Source organism: Pimephales promelas, chromosome 1 (assembly GCF_988280905.1).
Source record: "Pimephales promelas chromosome 1, fPimPro1.hap1.1, whole genome shotgun sequence".
NCBI lineage: Eukaryota > Metazoa > Chordata > Actinopteri > Cypriniformes > Leuciscidae > Pimephales > Pimephales promelas.
In genome coordinates, this window is record NC_142769.1 from 36,883,535 (window position 1) to 36,903,409 (window position 19,875).

General features: G+C 38.1%; 4 protein-coding genes across 6 annotated transcripts; 1 reads left to right on the forward strand and 3 right to left on the reverse strand.

Moving 5' to 3' along the window:
• Nucleotides 1-2,089: 2,089 nt before the first annotated feature.
• tradd (tnfrsf1a-associated via death domain) lies at nt 2,090-6,400 on the reverse strand. Its single transcript, XM_039662901.2, has 6 exons — nt 6,274-6,400; nt 5,719-5,766; nt 5,479-5,632; nt 5,062-5,342; nt 2,796-2,922; nt 2,090-2,651 (listed from the first exon to the last, which is right to left on the reverse strand). Exons 2-6 carry the CDS (start codon nt 5,737-5,739, stop codon nt 2,353-2,355), a joined length of 882 nt encoding a protein of 293 aa, XP_039518835.2. The 5' UTR covers nt 5,740-5,766; nt 6,274-6,400; the 3' UTR covers nt 2,090-2,352.
• Nucleotides 6,401-6,523: 123 nt separating this feature from the next.
• Nucleotides 6,524-8,551, forward strand: fbxl8 (F-box and leucine rich repeat protein 8). The gene is made up of 2 exons (XM_039662900.2): nt 6,524-6,799; nt 7,143-8,551. The coding sequence occupies exons 1-2, from the start codon at nt 6,663-6,665 to the stop codon at nt 8,107-8,109; spliced, it is 1,104 nt and encodes a 367-aa protein (XP_039518834.2). The 5' UTR covers nt 6,524-6,662; the 3' UTR covers nt 8,110-8,551.
• Nucleotides 8,552-8,584: 33 nt separating this feature from the next.
• ogfod1 (2-oxoglutarate and iron-dependent oxygenase domain containing 1) lies at nt 8,585-14,436 on the reverse strand. 2 transcript variants are annotated; one of them, XM_039662891.2, is made up of 13 exons: nt 14,194-14,430; nt 13,894-14,039; nt 13,774-13,820; nt 13,594-13,694; nt 13,376-13,492; nt 12,820-12,911; nt 12,580-12,708; nt 12,349-12,462; nt 9,931-10,010; nt 9,538-9,788; nt 9,340-9,456; nt 9,112-9,170; nt 8,585-9,025 (listed from the first exon to the last, which is right to left on the reverse strand). In XM_039662891.2, exons 1-13 carry the CDS (start codon nt 14,348-14,350, stop codon nt 8,867-8,869), a joined length of 1,569 nt encoding a protein of 522 aa, XP_039518825.2. In that variant the 5' UTR covers nt 14,351-14,430; the 3' UTR covers nt 8,585-8,866. The 2 variants fall into 2 exon arrangements, with proteins under 2 accessions (XP_039518825.2, XP_039518824.2); XM_039662890.2 differs by having other exon boundaries at nt 9,340-9,788; nt 14,194-14,436.
• Nucleotides 14,437-14,992: 556 nt separating this feature from the next.
• acd (ACD shelterin complex subunit and telomerase recruitment factor) lies at nt 14,993-19,856 on the reverse strand. 2 transcript variants are annotated; one of them, XM_039662899.2, is made up of 13 exons: nt 19,720-19,856; nt 19,510-19,615; nt 19,139-19,229; nt 18,715-18,794; nt 18,563-18,607; nt 18,417-18,451; nt 18,105-18,256; nt 17,941-18,019; nt 17,659-17,820; nt 17,475-17,582; nt 16,399-16,736; nt 16,188-16,264; nt 14,993-15,292 (listed from the first exon to the last, which is right to left on the reverse strand). In XM_039662899.2, the coding sequence occupies exons 2-13, from the start codon at nt 19,581-19,583 to the stop codon at nt 15,208-15,210; spliced, it is 1,326 nt and encodes a 441-aa protein (XP_039518833.2). In that variant the 5' UTR covers nt 19,584-19,615; nt 19,720-19,856; the 3' UTR covers nt 14,993-15,207. The 2 variants fall into 2 exon arrangements, with proteins under 2 accessions (XP_039518833.2, XP_039518830.2); XM_039662896.2 differs by having other exon boundaries at nt 19,510-19,631; nt 19,720-19,852.
• Nucleotides 19,857-19,875: the final 19 nt, after the last annotated feature.

Consider the following 19,875-nt stretch of genomic DNA (forward strand, 5'->3'; position numbering starts at 1 on the left):
TATGAGACATTGAAAAATGTCTATATCACAAAAAACTATTCTTGCAGAATTGCATTATCTTCAAGATTCCTGTGATCTTCTCTAATGCCACACCAGTTTGATAAGTCATTCAATAACTCGTATTTGTGCAGTTATGCTTATAACTAATACATTGACATTCATGCAATTTGAAGATACTTTAAACAACTTAAAGTGCATTCAAGATGAACATTTTATACATTTTCCCTAGGATCCAAACCCATAACCTTGGTATTGCATGGGTTGTTTTATTTATATAAAAGCATCCACAACAATGGAGCAGATATTCAAATATAAAATAGAAATGTTCATCCCCAACCCAATCCTCCACACACACTCATAGTCTTACAGCTCTAAAAGATTCCTGTGGATTTCTCTAATACCTAACCCCTGGCATATGAGCCAGATGTTCTGATGTTGGATTTCAACACATAATAATACTTTAAGAGTTTGTGCTTCAGCAACTGTTCTATGGGTGAAATGCTTTGAAAGATCACTCAGTGAGTTTTTAAAATCTACTAGTGCAAATATCTGGAAATATCTTAGGATATCCTCTCTCATGACTTTAAAATTAATGCATGCACATACATTAGAAATGGTTTTATTATTTGGGTTTGTTGGGGAGATTGTCTCCATTTGCACTTTTTTAATATTCCGATTTTTTCCTCCCGGAAAAATGCATAGACTTATAGGTAAAAATGAATATCTGACTGATTCTTTGAAATGTGCCCATGGGGAGGGGAGAATGGAATACATAACTTTAGTTTTAAATTCATGTCAAGCCCAGCCCTAACTGCAAAGGACTGTTCACTTTCTGAACACACCAGTGACACACACAGGTCACTCTGATGGATTACTTTACTGAGATAAGAGCAATATCGAGCCACATAGCCTGCTTAACATGCTTTTATCTTTATTACCAGGGTGGAGACAAAATCACAGACCCTCCTCCACAAGCTTTTACGTCACAAGTATGTTGAAATGTCATTGCATAATCATATTTTGAGTGAAATAAACTAAGCAAATCTCTATATTTTTGGAAAATGAAATCCTAAATAAAACATTTAACAAAACACGACCAGGCATGTAACAACAGAGATTGTGGAGTAACATTTTCTCTGGTTTTTAATCACCAGGTTTTTCGTAAATGAAAATGTTACGATTTCACTCTAGAAAACGACTAGGAGCTTCTAAATCCCCATAACTAAAATGAATATGATCTCTTAACCAAGTAATACTTTAATGGCAGGTCTGCATAATGCTTTAATGGAGAAAGGCCTCATCCATTTCATTAATCTGACCGCCCTCAATAGATACCATTAAGCTAAAATTAATTTCTAAGAATAATGGCATCTCATTTCAGATCCAGATGTTGACTTTTTAATTTTTGTCCAACTGATTTTTGACTAATGACGCAACTTCTTTACACCTACACCTTTTTCTAAGATCAGAAAACAAACAACAACAAAAAAACACGGAAATATTCAATCTTATCAGCAATAGACTTAGTAAGGTAAGGTTGGTGTTTATTTATAGAACTGCAGAATATTGATTTCAGGATTGAATTTCTAAAAGCAATACACATTCCACAAGGGTTCTATAATAATGCCTCATCTCATATTTATCCTTCCTAGTCTTTTTAAAAAAATGAGATCAATATAGTTGACCTATACTCAGAGGACCAGTTTTATAATCAGATTAAGCATGCCTTTGGACTAGAAAGCAGTTGATTCAGAAACATTATTATGAAAGTAATCTATAGTTCAGTAATATCCTCAATATGAATAACAGGAATCTGGTCCCCAGAATTTAATTTTTAAAGTGGTTTCAAGCTCTGCGTTTACAGTTGTCTTTAACGTATGAGCGATTGTATAGTACCGATAAAAAGTTAGCTCTACTGTAGCAACGGCCCTGCCACACTAAGTGCCTACTAACAGTAACACATCTCCCTTCAATGCGGAAGGCAGTTCAAAGTTCTTGAAGTTAAAGTGATGCTGTTTTTAGCATCTTCCGTTTGGTGCTCTTATGCACATAACGACTCTAAGATAAAGATGCAGGCAGACAGACAGTGTGGAGGAAAAATCTGGAAACATGCATGAAATTTGCATGAAAAACCCTTTATTTAAAATGCTTTTCATTTGGGGCAGATGACAGTTGATTGTGAAAGAATTTCAAGTAGGAAACAGATAGAAATTATAAAGGTCATGATGAAAAAAATTCACATAAATGAGAGCACACACTCTTCAAATGTAGCTATATGTCTTGATAACAGTCACACGTACAAAAACAACACACACACACACCATTCATTCATTCATTCATTCTCTTACAATCTTAATCTCGTGGCTGAATACCCAACATGATCTCTCCCATGCTGGTCAATTTGGTCTCCTCTAGTGCACTGATAAGACGGCTCAGTTTGGCACTCCTGCCCTCTGACTGGATGAAACGTCCAAGCAGTTGATAGGCCTGTTCATAAAGCCCTTCCCTCTCATACTCATAAGCCAGATTGTCGATTGCAGGGCCTTTTAAGGCACGGCAGTTCTTTTGTAAAGCCCGCCCCACTCGTTTCCAATCCCGTCCCACATGAGCAGCAAACCGTTGCTGGTCTGCTGAAGTCAAAGGTCTATCATCTAAGATAGGGACGGAGGAGAAAAAAATATTTCAAACATTTTAAACGTGAAAACTAATCTGTGATCATAGAAATACAAAGGTAAAATTTTTAAACAAAAGCTATACACTCAGTAAAGCATCATTACATACAATTAAAAACTCACCGAAAACTCTTTTCTGAAACAGAAAGCAGTTCCTGGCGAGCTCCTGCGTTGGTTGACTGGGAGGACCGTAGCTGTTCTGCAGCTGCTGCTCCAACTGTGTGACCTCATCATCTCGCAAACGCACAGCCTACAAGACATCATCTGTCAAATCAACTAAAAGCACAGCATTCAAAAACATGTCCGAACCATTATTTTTTACATCCATAGAAGGTAAGGTTCCCGCAGCAGCTGTTTAGTTCAAAGAAAAGAGATTTAACTTAATTCCGCTGGGAGCTTTACAATACAGACATGTTCTCACTGTTTTCATCAGAGCAAGACTGATACTTCAGATACCACCATACTTCTACTGAAGAAAAAGACGTTTGCAGACACAAAGTCCATGATGATATCACGTCAGAGAAGGACAGCTTTATAGAGCAATACATTTAATATTCTGCAATATTATTGATTTGACTGCACTGACACTATCGGATGAGAAGTGGATTGAGCTGGATGATGACATCATATCTTTATAGAGGAACGGAACTCATTCCAAGTGATGAACTTTAAACAGTTATTGAACTGAACTGAATCAACACTGAACTGATTTCAACAGAACAATGGAACTATTGTCTTTGCAAGCTGCTTTACAGCAGAACTGAATTCTGTTTGCATCATTGATCATTGTTTACCCGTTTAATACTGTATGTGCTACATAAATAAAGGTGACTTGACAATACAAGCAGTCAGAGGCCTTTTGCTAATACCCCTGATGTTAGACTTTACTAGTTTAGGCATAAGATGGCTCATGAGAAGTCACTTAGTCAAAAGCCAAACTGAATTCATTTCAGTGGAGTGCGTTTTATTTTTGTGTCATTTGTTTGTTTTTTTCAGCATCAATCCTGACTGAAAACTGATAATGAGTCTGACCGATCCAGCCAATAGCAAAACAGCATTGTGGGTGCAGACTTAAATCTCAGTCTGACAACAAGCATTTCTGCTTTTACATTAGTGAAATGCAAAATAGGGAATGAAAAAAGGTTTGTCAAATCCCTTGTGAATAATTAGCCAAATGTTTACTTGCAGGTGAGCCTGAAAAAAATTAAATCAAAGAGCTTCACATCTCCAACAATTTAAATACTAAAAATGAATCACAGTTCTGTTCTGACAGGGTTGCAGGCAGGTGAAAATGTATGCAAATGATAAAAATGCAACCACATAATTGTAAATAGATTAAAATAAATGTGCTTATCGACATTTAAAAAGGAGTAAATGCTTCCCATGCCTTTTGTTGATGACTTCAAGTCCAACCAATTCAACTCTAAAGCACAAATTAGGCTTGACAGTTGTGTGACATCCGCTTATCCTCAAAACAATCAATTTAGAAGGAAACTTTCATTTTATATTTTTATATTCATTTCAAGCTATGTTTTTGTTGTATTCATGTTAAGAATACATTTCAATGTTTGATTGCATGCCATTCTGGTTTTGTGTTAAATCTTCTCCACTTAAAATGTCTAAAGTGAAATGAAGGTACTGAAGCTACAGCTGAGAATCACTGCACCAAAATGAAGCTTTTTAGTTGTTTTCACTGTCATTGAAACATAATATTACAATACTGTTACTTGTAACAATTTAAAAAGTTTAACTTGCTTACACTACACAGTTGTTTCCACCACCACATTTACCACACAACTATAATAAACTGGTACATACGTACATACATAACATTCACATATGTTATTTAGTATCGAAAACCTGACATGGAGGCAGTGGTTTGAAACATGCTTATATGACCAAATCAACTATGAACCTGTAGTTTCTTCTCAGAGCTGAAAATGTCAAGAATATGCTCAATTAAAATGTCTTATGTGCTGTCCTGATTGAAGCTGTGAATTATAGCAATATCAGAGGCTTGAAAAGCCCCTTCTGAATCTGGGAATTCCCAGCACCATTTACACTAATGACCTTTTGGCCTAAATATGAACTTTAACTAAATATAAATCATCCTGAAATTTATTTTTAGAAAATAATCTTAGGATATTCCCACTCAAGACTTAAAGAAAAATGCACATAATATTCACACACTTAAAAACTGTGTTATTCTTTGGGTTTAGCAGGGAGATCGTCAGTGTTTGCACTGAAGAATAAAGTGCATTTTAATATTGTGAATATTTGATGCAGAATGGAAGACGCACATGAAAATTTCATGCAATTAGCTGCTCGTAAAAGTAAAGACCGGTACAAAGCCTGGCGATCAGATCACCATAATCAAACACACACGTACCTGTGATTGGCGTATGTGATCCAGACAGATCTCTAGGTCTTGAAGGTTTCGGTCCAGTGTATATATGCCTGCCTTGAGCTGTGTTTTCATGACAACCCCATCAAGAAGAGTAAGAAGACGTGAGGCATGCTGGGACAGAAACTGAGCGAGTGAACCACATGCATAGCTCTCCAGGAATCGCTGACAGGGAGGCACGGACATGAATTTAAGTTCCACCCCAAGAAAGGGATCAGCATCGTGCAGTTTTAGGATTTCGTACCCCTCCAGTCCACCGACAGAATCTGAATCAAAGACATTTAGAATTGCATAATTTGCAACCCAAATACGCTGTTAAATCTACACAAAACGCCATACTCTTTTAATTCCAGTATAATTTGATTAACTTGATACTTGGTGGCAAGTACTATCAACTCTTACCTGTAAGGGTGAGTTTAATAACCTTGAACACACTGAATTTCCCTTGTTCGTTTTTGTAAAGTGATAGAAGGTTGTGTTCTGGACTGCTACACCCCAGGAAGAGTACAGCACACCCTGAAAATTCACGATCATTGGTGTTGCTGTCATTTAACCTCTGCAGATGAAGATGAAATCATTCACACACATAGTTAATTCACATACAACAACAACAGGACAGACACAAAATTAAACACAATGTACCCTGGTGTCTATACTGTCCATCTTCTGGTCAAACTCTTGTCTCAAGTCCTGTGAATGTGAACAAACAAATTAGTTTGTAAAACACACTGAACGAAATTGTGAAAACAAAGCAGAATTCCTTGCAGATCTAATTAGACTAGCACAAACAAACAAACAAACAAAAAAAAAACATTATTTTGTGTTTCCAGCATGTAACCACTTCCTTATAAGGTTGCGAGTTTGATGGTCGATGCTGTTAAATAAATGGGGTCAGACGTGTTGGTGGTACTTGCTACGGATATGCGATGCACATGTTTACAGGTAATGGGATGCGTCAAATTACAAACTTTTAATTATTATTTAACATAGTTTTAACATTTTTGAGAGGTCAATGGATAAAATATATACAAAAGCTCGCTCGCTCGCACGTCTCGTGGCTTTTATTTCTATAAATCTTACAGCTCACGTGAACAAAAGTTTAACATAACACAACCCTGCTTACCTCCACTTCACATAATAGCGAATATAAAACCTGCGCTCTGTTATATAACGTTACATTATATGTTAGTTACTTACACAACGATTTGGTGAACTTTGTCTGAATTATAAGGAAGTCTAAAAGGCCTGTAAACAGACACGAAGGAAACTTTCGAGGTGTCGATGCACTGTCTTGGCCGCTACTAAGACACACCCACTAAAATATGCAAGGATCTGATTGGCTAAACGTCTAGCACATTCTATGGTGATTGGCTAAAAGCTCGACATCTGTGTTCAGCGCTGTGTTTAACAACGGAACTCGTGACGCAGGAGGAAGTACAGAAGTTTGAGAACGTTGTTTTTTTTGGAGTCTGACAGACATGTATGCAGACAGCAGAAACAACTGAGGTGTTTTTTGTTATGATATCAGATAACCTTTTTGTTTGCGTATTTTAACTGGCGGCTGACTGGGCTCGATTGGTAATGGAATGGATCTGCCAGAAGAGATCCTTGCATATATCTTTTCTTTCCTGCCTTTACAGGACAAATGCAACGCATTTACTGTTTGTAAGGCTTGGTCAAATATCATGACACATCCAAGCTCATGGAGAGATACTGAAGTCAGGTAAGAGTCCATGCCATACAAGGAAACCTATTTTACTACCAAGATGTTGCACTTTTGTATCTTGAGAAACGTAATGGAGATCTTAATTATATTGCAAGTATCAACTTAGTCTCATGTTTCTCTTAAGAATTCTCAGGAGAAATAATAATACAAACGAAGTGTCATTTGCTCAATTATTAATTTTTTAATGCAAATATTACATTGTTTGACGTCTTTGTTATGACTAATAGTGAAGGCTTTGTGCCATACACAACTATATTCTTTTGTCACATGAACAATAAACCGCATTAAGTAATCATACCTGCCTGCCTAGTTTGTTTTACATATTTTATCTTTGTCTTAGGTGTGAGTCAGGAACCAGTGTCCCTGAAAGATATTCTGCTCTTCTGTCATTGGTCAGAAATTTGAAACTGATAATGAGTCTGACCGATCCAGCCAATCGCAAAACAGCACTCTGGGTGTTGCGGCAGGCGATCTCCATGGGTGATGGGCGGCTGCAAGCACTTTCCATTTGTTGTGTGGGGAACACACCCCTCTTTTATGCTGGTCAGGACCTGCAGCAAGGCTTAGTGGACATACTGACGAATGGGTCGTCCCTAACCCAGCTTGACCTAAAGGGTGTGCCCTTCACCCTCAGCGACTCCTTCGTCAGGAGCGTTGCCATGCTTTGCCCTGCTCTGCAAAGTCTTTATGTCAACAATCATTCACTGGTGTGTGGCGTCAACGCGGAGACTCTTAGGCAAGTGTTGAAGTCCTGCCAGTCGCTCAATATTATTGGAGTTTTTCAGGCTAGTCTATCACAAGACGTCTTTAAAGATCTCATGTTGCCAGAACGACCAGCGCTAAAGAAACTAGAGCTCCGTTGCGAACGCTCACTCAAATACACCGTGCCTCTCTGTGACCAGATATGGTTAGAGTTAAAACTGAGACACCCACATCTCTGGGTGGAACTTGAGCTTGACCACACCCTACCTGAATTGCACGTCCCTGGGGTTTTGCAGCCCAGCATCCCAGTTCGATGTCTTCGGCTGCTTACTTGGACATTGCTGTTGAATGAGGTTCGGATAGTCGGGCAGAGCTACGCAACCACGCTAGAGTTTCTTGAGCTGCAAACGACTGCGTCTTCTGAACTAAACCATGTGTTGATAGCTTTAGCGAAGCAATGCATCAAGCTCCAAGAGGTTCACTGTTATTGTGTGGTCTCCCAAGAAGTGATAACAGCGTTCATCACAAATTGTCCGAATCTCTACAGATACACACTCAAAACACACAAAGAGGCTCACCCCTGGACCTGTACAAAACTAAAGTAATGGTCTCTAGCACTCTTCGCACATGATTACATAATGTAATTCTTACACTAATCACTATGTACTTTTTCTTTTGTCATCAACAGAAATTGTTTGTATTGAAGGGGTATTACACCCAAAAATATAATAACTCTGTCATCATTTACTCACCCTCATGTCATTCCAAACTTGTATGACTTTCTTCTGCGGAACACAAAAGATGATATTTCGACATTGAAGCGTGTTGACTTCACTTGTATGGGCAAAAACGATGAGACATTTCTCAAAACATCTTCTTTTATGTTCCACAGACAAAAGAAGTGCATACAGGTTTAGAATGAGGACAGAAGTCAGTCAGTCATACATGAGGATAGTGAGTTTTCTTTTTGGTAAACTATCTCTAAATTGGAAAAGGAAAAAAGGAAACGGTCACTTATGTTTTTAGAGTTTTAGTGTTTTTTTTTTTTTAAAACAAAATAGACAATCAAAAGAACGCAAATGTCATTATTCAAATGTTTATTATTAATTGATTGACATTAAAGCACAGTTGGTCTTTTAACAACTAAATGATTAAATTTCATTTTGAGCATCAAATGTAACATTGTAATTTATGTCGGATTGAAATACATGCACATTAAAAAAATTAATGTGCCTCTTGAATACCAAACTCTTGTCTGTGTGTATGTTGAACTCAAATTGATCCGAAATTTACAGCCAATGCACTTTGCTTTGACAACTCACATTCAATCAGTCAGCCAGTCAAACATCTGATTTTCTCTCATCATTCATAGTAGTTAAAAGAGAAGTCATAGAAAGCTGTGGTATTCGGTGACGAAAGGTGGCTGGAGCTGTTCTTATTGATATGTTTGATGAACTTGAGGGTGTCTTTGTCTCTGTATACCAGAGCTAGGGAGTTATCTTCAGGATACACCGTGAGGAGCTAAAGAAAACAGTGTCAACAGAATAAATAACATGCACAAGTCCTGCTGGATCAGCATAAGTTATAACAAATGTGACATCACTTACCTCCTCATCTTCATCATTTGCAATATAGGATGTAAATCCCCCAAACTCCGACTTCCACCCTGAAAAAACAGACTGATTTCGGACTCTTGCAATTTTTTTAAATTATTTCAATTACATTTTTTTCTACTTCACTCAGTTTTATATGATTCTGATCTAAATCGCAACTTAATCATACTGAAGACACCAATCAAATAATAGTAATGAAGCACACACGTCAAGATTACGTACCTGCACAGCCCATGTGAAGCTGCAGATCCAATGCATACTCTCTTTTGACACAGTCATGCAACAATGTGTAGTCCCCATGTGCCCAGCGACGCAGTTCTCCTACACAAGTTGGGGGTCCTGCATGAATACAAAACATGTAAATCACTGTAGATGTAAAACTTGATCTATACAGAAACAACACATGTACACGCTGATCACCTTTGTCTTTCTTCTCAGCTGATGAAGCATCGGCATTAGCACTGGAACCCCCTGCTTGTGTATTGTCCTCTCCATCTCTGTTTTCTGTCTCGCTCTTTTCATCTTCGCTCTCATCCTCATTGATGCACAGATAGTGTAGACTGAGGCCGGTCAGGTTGGATAAGAGGATGAAGAACGGCTCAGAGGAGAGGAGTTCCCAGCACTCCTGTACACAAGTTGGGAAGCTCTGCATATCAGCACAGCTGTAACACCTAAACACAGTGACAGTCATTAGTACACAAATCATCTAAACAAATCACATGACACTTACCGCCAGAAAATAAAACATGCAGAGACATGAAGAAATTAATAGTTGAAATATTATCACACAAAAACGGGTGGGTTGGATCTCACCTTTTATTGGGCGGCCCCCTCCTCTCCCACTGGATTTCAGACGACTGCAATGCACTGCGCACCTGCTTCAGTTTCTCCTCCTGACAGGAAAAATTCAGGATATTAGCATTATAGATACATGTAAGTGTGTGGAAACATGTAACAGTTTCCGATAAAGACAGATATTCATTAATATGAGCAGACTTTACTATAAGATTCAATTAGCTTGCATTAGTTGATAAGTGTCTTAAACTAACAACAACATTTAGATTCATGTACATGCTTGAATAATTTATATAAATAAATGTTAAAGTTGCAATGTAACAGAAGTAGAGGCAGATCCTCTGTATTGTGTGACGTACATCAGAGTGAAAAATGAAGGACGGGCTCAAGAGTTCAACCCATTGGTTGTTGATTGGACGGAGGCAGCTCTAAGTGCAAGCTTGCAGTCGGTCATAAGAAAGAGGCAAATTTATATTGGACTAAATGATGGAAACCTCGGCATATATGTGGAATTTAGACATTTTATTAAAAATGATGTGGTCAAAAAATGAACAGATGTATGGATGAATAACTTACCGTAAGATCAATCACATGCATTTAGAAAATCAATGAATTTCCATTTCAATTTGGCTAAAAATAATTAGTAGATGAAAAAAATAGCATTAACTTAAATTTAAATATGCTGATGTTAACAACTCGAATTGTAAAGTATTACCATCAATGGATATGAAAAATAGTAGCATTTTCATTGTAATTTAGGTCCATCTCTACTGGTTTTGTCGATATGGCGCAATATAGGAATATTCTTCAGTGCAGTGTCTGCAAATGTGACTCGTACATGTGCACAATTATAAATAAATAACTTAAACACTTAATTATTTAAAACTTACTTGCCTACATGCCTCTTGTGGGATGTCACTAAAATTCACATCTACAGGAATTTCTCATTTCCATCAATTATACATAGACCTCCACAACAGCACAGACAAAAAAGGTCTTATAAAAGCCTCTTCTGTCACAGTTTATTTAAAAGTGTGTATATATATATACACTTTTATATATATACAAACACACACACACACACACACACTCACCTAAAGATTATTAGGAACACCATACTAATACTGTGTTTGACCCCCTTTCACCTTCAGAACTGCTTTAATACTAAGTGGCATTGATTCAACAAAGTGCTGAAAGCATTCTTTAGAAATGTTGGTCCATATTGATAGAATAGCATCTTGCAGTTGATGGAGATTTGTGGGATGCACATCCAGGGCACTAAGCTCCCGTTCCACCACATCCCAAAGATGCTCTATTGGGTTGAGATCTGGTGACTGTGGGGTCATTTTACTACAGTGAACTCATTGTCATGTTCAAGAAACCAATCTGAAATGATTCGAGCTTTGTGACATGGTGCATTATACTGCTGGAAGAAGCCATCAGAGGATGGGTACATGGAGGCCATAAAGGGATGGACATGGTCAGAAACAATGCTCAGGTAGGCCGTGGCATTTAAACGATGCCCAATTGGCACTAAGGGCCTAAAGTGTGCCAAGAAAACACACTTTAGGTGGTGTAATGGTGTGGGGCACCATTACACCACCACCACCAGCCTGCACAGTGGTAACAAGGCATGATGGATCCATGTTCTCATTCTTTTTACGCCAAATTCTGACTCTACCAAATGAATGTCTGAACCGAAATCGAGACTCACCAGACCAGGCAACATTTTTCCACTCTTCAACTGTCCAATTTTGGTGAGAGCTTGCAAATTGTAGCCTTTTTTCCTATTTGTAGTGTGGATGAGTTGTACCCGGTGGGGTCCTCTGCTATTGTAGCCCATTTGCCTCAAGATTGTGAGTGTTATGGCTTCACAAATGCTTTGCTGCATAGTGCATACCTCGATTGTAACGAGTGGTTATTTCAGTCAAAGTTGCTCTTCTATCAGCTTGAATCAGTCGGCCTATTCTTCTCTGACCTCTAGCATCAACAAGGCATTTTCGCCCACGGGACTGCCGTATACTGGATGTTTTTCCCTTTTCACATCATTCTTTGTAAACCCTAGAAATGGTTGTGTGTGAAAATCCCAGTAACTGAGCAGATTGTGAAATACTCAGACCGGCCCGTCTGGCACCAACAACCATGCCACGCTCAAAATTGCTTAAATCACCTTTCTTTCCCATTCTGACATTCAGGTTGGAGTTCAGGAGATTGTCTTGACCAGGACCACACCCATAAATGCTTTGAAGCAACTGCCATGTGATTGGTTGATTAGATAATTGCATTAATGAGAAATTAAACAGGTGTTCCTAATAATTCTTTAGGTATGTGTATATAGTACATAGCCATTCACTGATGTACATTTGTATGTGTACTACTGTTCATTAAATATAATTGAACATTTTTGTGTAATTAATAATTATGAAGATGACTAACCTGTAAGAAACTAGGCAAGCAAATCTCTGAATTCTCTTCGAACTCCTGCTGTACCCGAGCCTGATAGCGTGGATCCAGGTACATCTCATTCACCCACTCAAATAGCAAACTCTCCTATAACACATAAACACAATGAGCTTCAGGCAGAGGGAATATAAGTTGAGTGAGTGAGTCTTGGTCATTTGGACAAGTCACAAAACAAAAACACACTGTCACACTAACTTGACTTACATCTCTGGGGATATGAAGGTGACGGGGAACTGGGGGTTCAATAAAGCGTGAGGGCCTTGGAAGGGAAGGACCATGAAACCATCCACTCAGAGATAAACGGCACTTCTCCTCAGAAAGAACCTCTGCCACCTAAGCTTGCAGATCATTTCATTAAAACCGATGTACAGTAAAACATTAATGAATGGACATTCAATCAAAATATTAATAAATACTATAATAGTATAACAAAAAACTGATTACCTGATGGAAGGAAACTGGGGACACTTCAAAAAACACCAGAGAGTTCCAGCAAGGAAGCAGAGATTTGACAACATTCACTGGCTGACAGTGTTCTGTGAAACATACAGAATAATAATTAGTAAACAAACAAACAACTAAATTTATATTATCCCCATGGATGATCATGCAATACTTTTAATATCATAACATTTTCTATTGCAAAACATTCTTACTCAGTATTACAAATATCAAAAAATTAAATCAAGATCCATTTACTTGAGAATCGAAATAATCGAAATAAAGAGTTTATTATTCAATAAGAACAATAAATCTATCTGCTGGTAGTGGGGTCAGAAATATAAACATTATTTATAACAAGATTATTTTTCTTACCTCACTGACCGTTTTTTTTTTTCTCGGTTTAAGCATAAACTCACCTCCTTTTGATCAATATTTTGCATATCTTAAGTCATTTTGCTTCTCAAAGAATTGTGTCTTGATTTAATAATCTTTAGATATTTCTACTGGAAAACAAGACAAAAAAACTGAGTAAGCTGAGCTTTTTTTAATCACACACCATCAGTGCTGAACAGGTCCAGGGTCCCTCCATCGTTCACGTCCCAGGGAGGAACTAGATAGAGGATAAATGCAACTCTTCGTCCCTCCAGCTCATCATCGTGACACAGCAAAACATCTGCAAAAAGAGCAGAGAGAGAGAGACGTCAAAAACCAGGCTGCACATCATCTCCACCTCTACACCCAAGTGATTGGTCGAGAAGTTGTCAGATGGTTTACCTGTATGCTCGTACTTGGAACAGGACATATCAACAGTTGCCTCCAGATCAACCTGCAGCACCTCCGACAACCACTCACGAAACTCCCCAAAAATCACAGACCTGAGATTCCAACAAACAACACATGAGTAAAATTCTTATAGAAACTCATACTCAGTAGCTCACTTGAACTCTGACGCACCTTATTTGGGCTACATGATGTTCTTTTCTCTTTCTCAGATCATCTGACTGCAGAAGAAACAGACTTCAGTACTTGACCATCAGCTTCTTTACAAAATATAAGTATGTTTCAGACTGATACCTGTTGAAACTTGTACAAGTCATTTGACTTGCTGTTGAAATTCAGCTGCAGAAGCTCTGCTCGCAGACTCTCCACAAAGCTCTCATTCTGCAGGAAATTAGTGATCTGACAGTGAGGGAAGGGCTCACAATCCAGGTGGATGTTACCTGGACAGAGACCAGCGACAGGAGGGGTTCACAGACATGACAAATACACACCAGTTTGCTCTACCTCTAAAAAGAAAATTGATTCTGTTCACAGTAACTGAATGACTGTTTAAGTAAGGAAAGCTAAATGTGTCACGTGGGTGGGCATACATACCATTTGAGTAGCTCTCTTTCCTCTGCCATGCGTCTGTCATGCATTTCTGGACAGCGTGATCCCTCATATCCGAGTTAATTACCGCCAGTTCTCCTCGTTTCTCTTTTTTATTCTTTTTACCCGTTTCGGAATCATTATGTCGTTTTTTAGGTGGCATGACAAAACCATGAGGGGAAATAAACACAGGGGGACTTTTGTTTTGTTTTCCTTTGTTCTTCTTCGTGCGGATTCAGTCAGAGACGCTTTTGGGTCTTTACTGCCCCCCATGTCAGTCGTGGAACAGTGGCACAGCTCTTCTGAAATTATTATGTCCAGAAACGATCTATGCATAAGCTTATGAGCTGCTTTTATGTTTTAAACATTGGCTGGCTACAATGTGATTCATATCTTTTTAACAATGAAAACACTTAAGTAATAATAATAAGGGCATGTTTGACTACCTGTGACATAATGACATTTTCTTTTCCAGTATTCAGTGACATTGATTCACCGTTACTATCACAGATGTAGGTTGTACATATTCATTGATCCTTTTTGTGTAATGACATTTATTTGACCAACAGGTCATCTTTTTTTAGAATTAACCATCATTGTGTGAAACAAATCACAATCCTTATTTTATTTTGCAATTTTGTGTCTTTCAATTTGGCAGCAGGCCCACCATTAATTTCTTTGTAATAAATCTGCCACAAAGTTTCAGCTTGGTAAAAGGCATTAAGACCATGGCTTAAAAGAGATAAACATGGTTACATAAGTACAATTGTGATTAAATTATACAAACCGACACAGGTCATCATAGTATTTGAATATTAACATTTATTACAATTGACACCACTAAATTAACTTACACTTGGACAGAAGCATACATTGACAAATGGTTTTATGGGGGGGGGGGATCTTTTTTTTTTTTTTTTTTTTTTGGATTACATCCAATATTTAAATACAAAAAAACCCTGTTTTGTACAACAACAAAAAAAAACTAGCATCGTGTCATTTGAGGTAACGGGTAATTGCTTATGAACCAGCTTTAGCGTTGACATCTGCACAGTCAGAGGTCCCCAGATAACGCACTGCCCACTGTATGAGATGCCCTGGGATCCTAGACACACACACACACACACACACACACACACACACAGATAGAAACTAACAAATACATCTTAGATCAAAAGGGTAACAGTGCTTAAGAAAACGCTGAAATATTAGAGCTTTCGGTTTTACTCTGCATACTGTACTGCTGCAACCACTGTCTAGCTAATGCTCAGTTCAGATTTCCTACAGGTGCACTAGAGGTCAAAAGAGGTCGAAACACTAGATTGCTTCCCCCAATCTTGATCTAAAGGTTTTAGATCAAATACTTAAGGCATTAAAACAGTAAAATTGTGAATATAACAATTTTAATGAACTATTTTCTATTTTGATATTTTATAAAATGTAATTTATTGCTGTGATGACAAAGCTGAATTTTACCAGCCATTTTGATATACATGATATCTGAAGGATCATGTAACACGTAGTGTTACATGATCCTTCAGATATCAAGTATAATAAATCATATATACATAGAACGGGAACGGGAACTTCGTGCCCTGGATGCGCATCCCACAAATCTCCATCAACTGGAAGATGCTATCCTATCAGCATGGGCCAACATTTCTAAAGAATGCTTTCAGCACCTTGTTGAATCAATGCCACGTTGAATTAAGGCAGTTCTGGCGAAAGGGGCTCAAACACAGTATTTCTATTTTGATATTTTATAATTTAAATTTTATAAAATTATAATTTTATCATTTATAATGTATTTCTATTTTGAAAGGATTATTCCTAATAATGCATGTATGTAAATGTATGTATGTATTTATATACTTATATATATATATATATATATATACACTTTATTTTTTTACTGTACTACAGAGCAAGACAAAGTTCTTGGATCATTGCCCATCACATAAAAAACATATTATAATCATTATGTCTCATGTCACACTCACTGGAATTGGGCGAGGGCCGTGGTAACCTGAGGCTGTGGACAATACAAATAGGAAAAAGGCATTCCATCCGAGTGCATCTGAAACAGAGAAGTTGAAACAATTTAGCAACATTTCTGATGCAATACACAGTAAATTGGGATCATTAAAAGCATTAACCATATCATATTATGCAAAAATACAGCAACATATCATTAATACCATTTACACTCACTTTGGTGTCTTTGGTGGGTGGAGACGCTGAGGGGTTTTGGCTGGCGTCTGGAGACACTAGGGGCCTCTGTTCAGAGGGTGGGGCTGTATTATGGACTAGCCACGAGGGAGGACTCACTGCACGTTCTCTGTCATGCTCCTGACTAGGGTCTCTGATGGACTTATCGCTCGAGAGGGATGGACTAAACTGGGTCGGCTTGGGTCTCTGACTGAGTGTAATGCCGTCTACTGACATCCCTCCTGAGTTCTGCTTCGAGAACTGGTTTTGGGTGCTTGTTGCTATGGGCAACGAGGGGACTTCCCTTAAAAGCGATTGACTTTCCAGCTCTGGGTCTGTCTCTGCACAAAAATAAGTTAAGTTCTGTTTGTCACAGAGCAGAAATTACACTGGTATTATCCAATAATAAATCCACATAAATTTACACATTAGCACAAAAATAGAATTCAATAAAATGAACTACATAATTCCTTGACAAGCAAATTTGATAATTATTTTTTTATGGAATATTGCAGTATTTATTAGAATTGATTTATCCAAGCACATCCGATGTGCTTAAATAAAATTTAAACAAAATAACGTCCCCTCCCCTATGCAGCGTCATCTCTTCTTTAATGACGAGGGCGGGACAATCTGTCACTCACATGTAAAACACAATGATCCAATTAATTCCTGTTGGACGAAATCAAGTCCTGCCCTACATTTTTCTTGTTTGAGAAGCTGTTTCACTCAGATATTCGTCACAATAGGCAAAAAAAGAATAAATCGACTTCAATTAATAAAATAGTGCAGTTTAAAATAAATCACTACCATAGGAACAATGAATTTTAGTATATATTTCTTCTCGCCTAAGGAATATTGAGTCTATGCCCAGATGAAAGGATTCAAAGGTAGAATGAAGGCAATGAGTATGATTTTACATACCGCAAGTGCCGTTTTTAACATAAAATTAAAAAAAAGGTCCTGAAGTGCATGTTGTTTATGTTCAGTGATATTATCAGCCTGGTTAGTTATTTCACTATTAAATTGATTTCCTATTATTCTGTGTATGTTAAACATTTGTATAAAGAGGAAATTACCATTTGAGTCTGAAGTGGAACGTCTACCTAACAGAGCTGGCTCTTGTGTGTACATATCCCATGGGCTCTCTCCATCCCTAGACAGCTCCCCTGTACCAAACAAAACCTCTGGGAGAAGGAGGGATGAGTTTAATAACAAATCATCTACCCGGAACAGCACTGACTTTCTTTTGTAAAATCTCACCTGGTCTTGTGTGCATCAGAGTAGACTGTCCGTCATCTGGACATGAGGCACTTATATTGTCCTGAGTGGCCACTGTTTGGTTTGCAATCGAAATGCTGGTTGGATGCGATTCTTCAGGGGGCGGGGCCAAAACATTTGATGTCTCACTCTCACTACCTGCACCTGCACGTACACAAGACAAAAACACATAGTACACATAGTGCACCACATGCATGGTAAAATCTGGTTGAATGCCCAAAGGGTTGTCATGCAAAAAGCAATTAATTAGGCAGCAGACAGTACTGGGATCAGCTGCTATCAGCTCCCTCTGTTCCTCCGGGATGAGAAGAAAAGGCACAGGGACAATGAACTGCTCCTGTCCCTGGAAAAAAAAACACATACACACGCAATGAAAATTTGTCTGGTCAACAGCTGGTGCCTTTAAGTTTCCAAGGAAGCAGCCTTACCCTCCAGTGAAGTCTCTCTCGGTGCCAGTGAGTTGGTGTCGCCACACTTGGACAATATGTTGTAGACATGGATATTTTCTCGATTGCATCACTCAGAATATTTATTATTATGTCATTGTGCCAAACCTCCAATATAGATGAGAGCGAGACCCCTGAGAAATTAGGTACATTTTTATCGTTTCTGTGAAGCAGCATGTGTTTTCTTCATGAATTAAGAATCCAAATTACAAGCATTTAGAGTTCAGTGCAAGAGGTGTGAGCATATGCAAGCTATTCGAAGAAAGACAAAGAGAAAATGTGTTTGACACCTACCAGAGGATGAACTTACAGAACCCTCCCTGTGGGATCTGAAAGAGAGCAATACAATTAACACTAACTGTTAAACACAATCTAAAAACACACTGCAGTTCTGTGTAACATGTACGTGTTCAAGCATGCTTTAAACAAGGTCAACACACCTCCATGTCTTTTTGATCTGATCTCTGACTGAAGAGAGAGTTGTACTGAAAGATAATGAAAGACTATGAGAGATTAATAGCTAAATAAATGACGATGATTTAGAGCAGTTAGGACACATCATTGCACATGCTCAGAAAGATCAGTGACTTGCCAGCTAGGGGGTTGTTGGCGCTTTGAAGCGATGCCTAAGGTGTTCATTTCACTGACTTTCAAGTAAAACTGGCAAGATGCCTAAAAAAAAGAAGAAGAGGAAACATGTAAACATCTAATACATAAAGATTTCTAATTTCTTTGTTTTAAATCAACAAGCCAACATTCAATAAAACTCTTAAGTTGGTAACATCAGTTATTGTTTTAATGTGCATTATTCAATCACCATTAATATTACATTAATTTACATGACTTTTCTAGAACGGACAGGAATGAATAATATAAGCCATGTTTACGCAAAATATATCAGTATATCCCTCTAGTTTCTCTATCCAAGAACTGCATGGCCTGGAGCATGCCAAAGCATCAGCAATCAAAAGGAAAATGTTTAGAGGTTGGAACCAAAAGATGGACATATAACATACCAGATCAGGGTTCATGTCGAAGTGCAGCTCAAAGCTGCGTAAATATACAATAGCATTGTGCAGGCTTGTAAAGGTCTCCATCTCCTCCAATCTGAAGAAAGAGAGAACAAAACGGACACTGTATTTTTTTGTTGGATTTATTTACTATCATTACACTGAGACTTAAAGTAGTGTCTGCTGATCTCTAATATTTACCTATGCAATTACAAAAAAAATCAAGGCAACAGTTAATATGCTACATGCAGAAGATGAGAACCCTAAACTTGAACTTATTTCAGCATGATTTTCATTGGTTGATGAGTTGTATAAAAAAACAGGGGCTCAGGTGTGTAGTGAGTAGTGTCATAACAGAGGATTAATAGGTCCCTTACTCCTGCAGACGCTCCCATGCGGCTTCGCTCAACACCGCGGGAATGACTGCGCTCCCATCGGACATGAACAGCATACAGGCATCTGTGAGCTCCGTCCGCTGCGAGTCTGATATATCACACACCTAACAGTTAAACACACACCCGCACTTTAGTACTGACACGACATCTAAAGATCTACATTTGTGATCACACATAAAAAAAACTACTTACGCCGACAACGTTTGCTTTTACAATCGTTTCAGGCTGGCTTTGGCCGTAGTTTTGTATGAGTTTCTCGATCCACGGCTCCAGATCGGCCATTCGGCGACGTTTTATCTTGGGTGGATTCATTGCTAAACTCGTGTATCTGTAACTGTCCACTAGTGT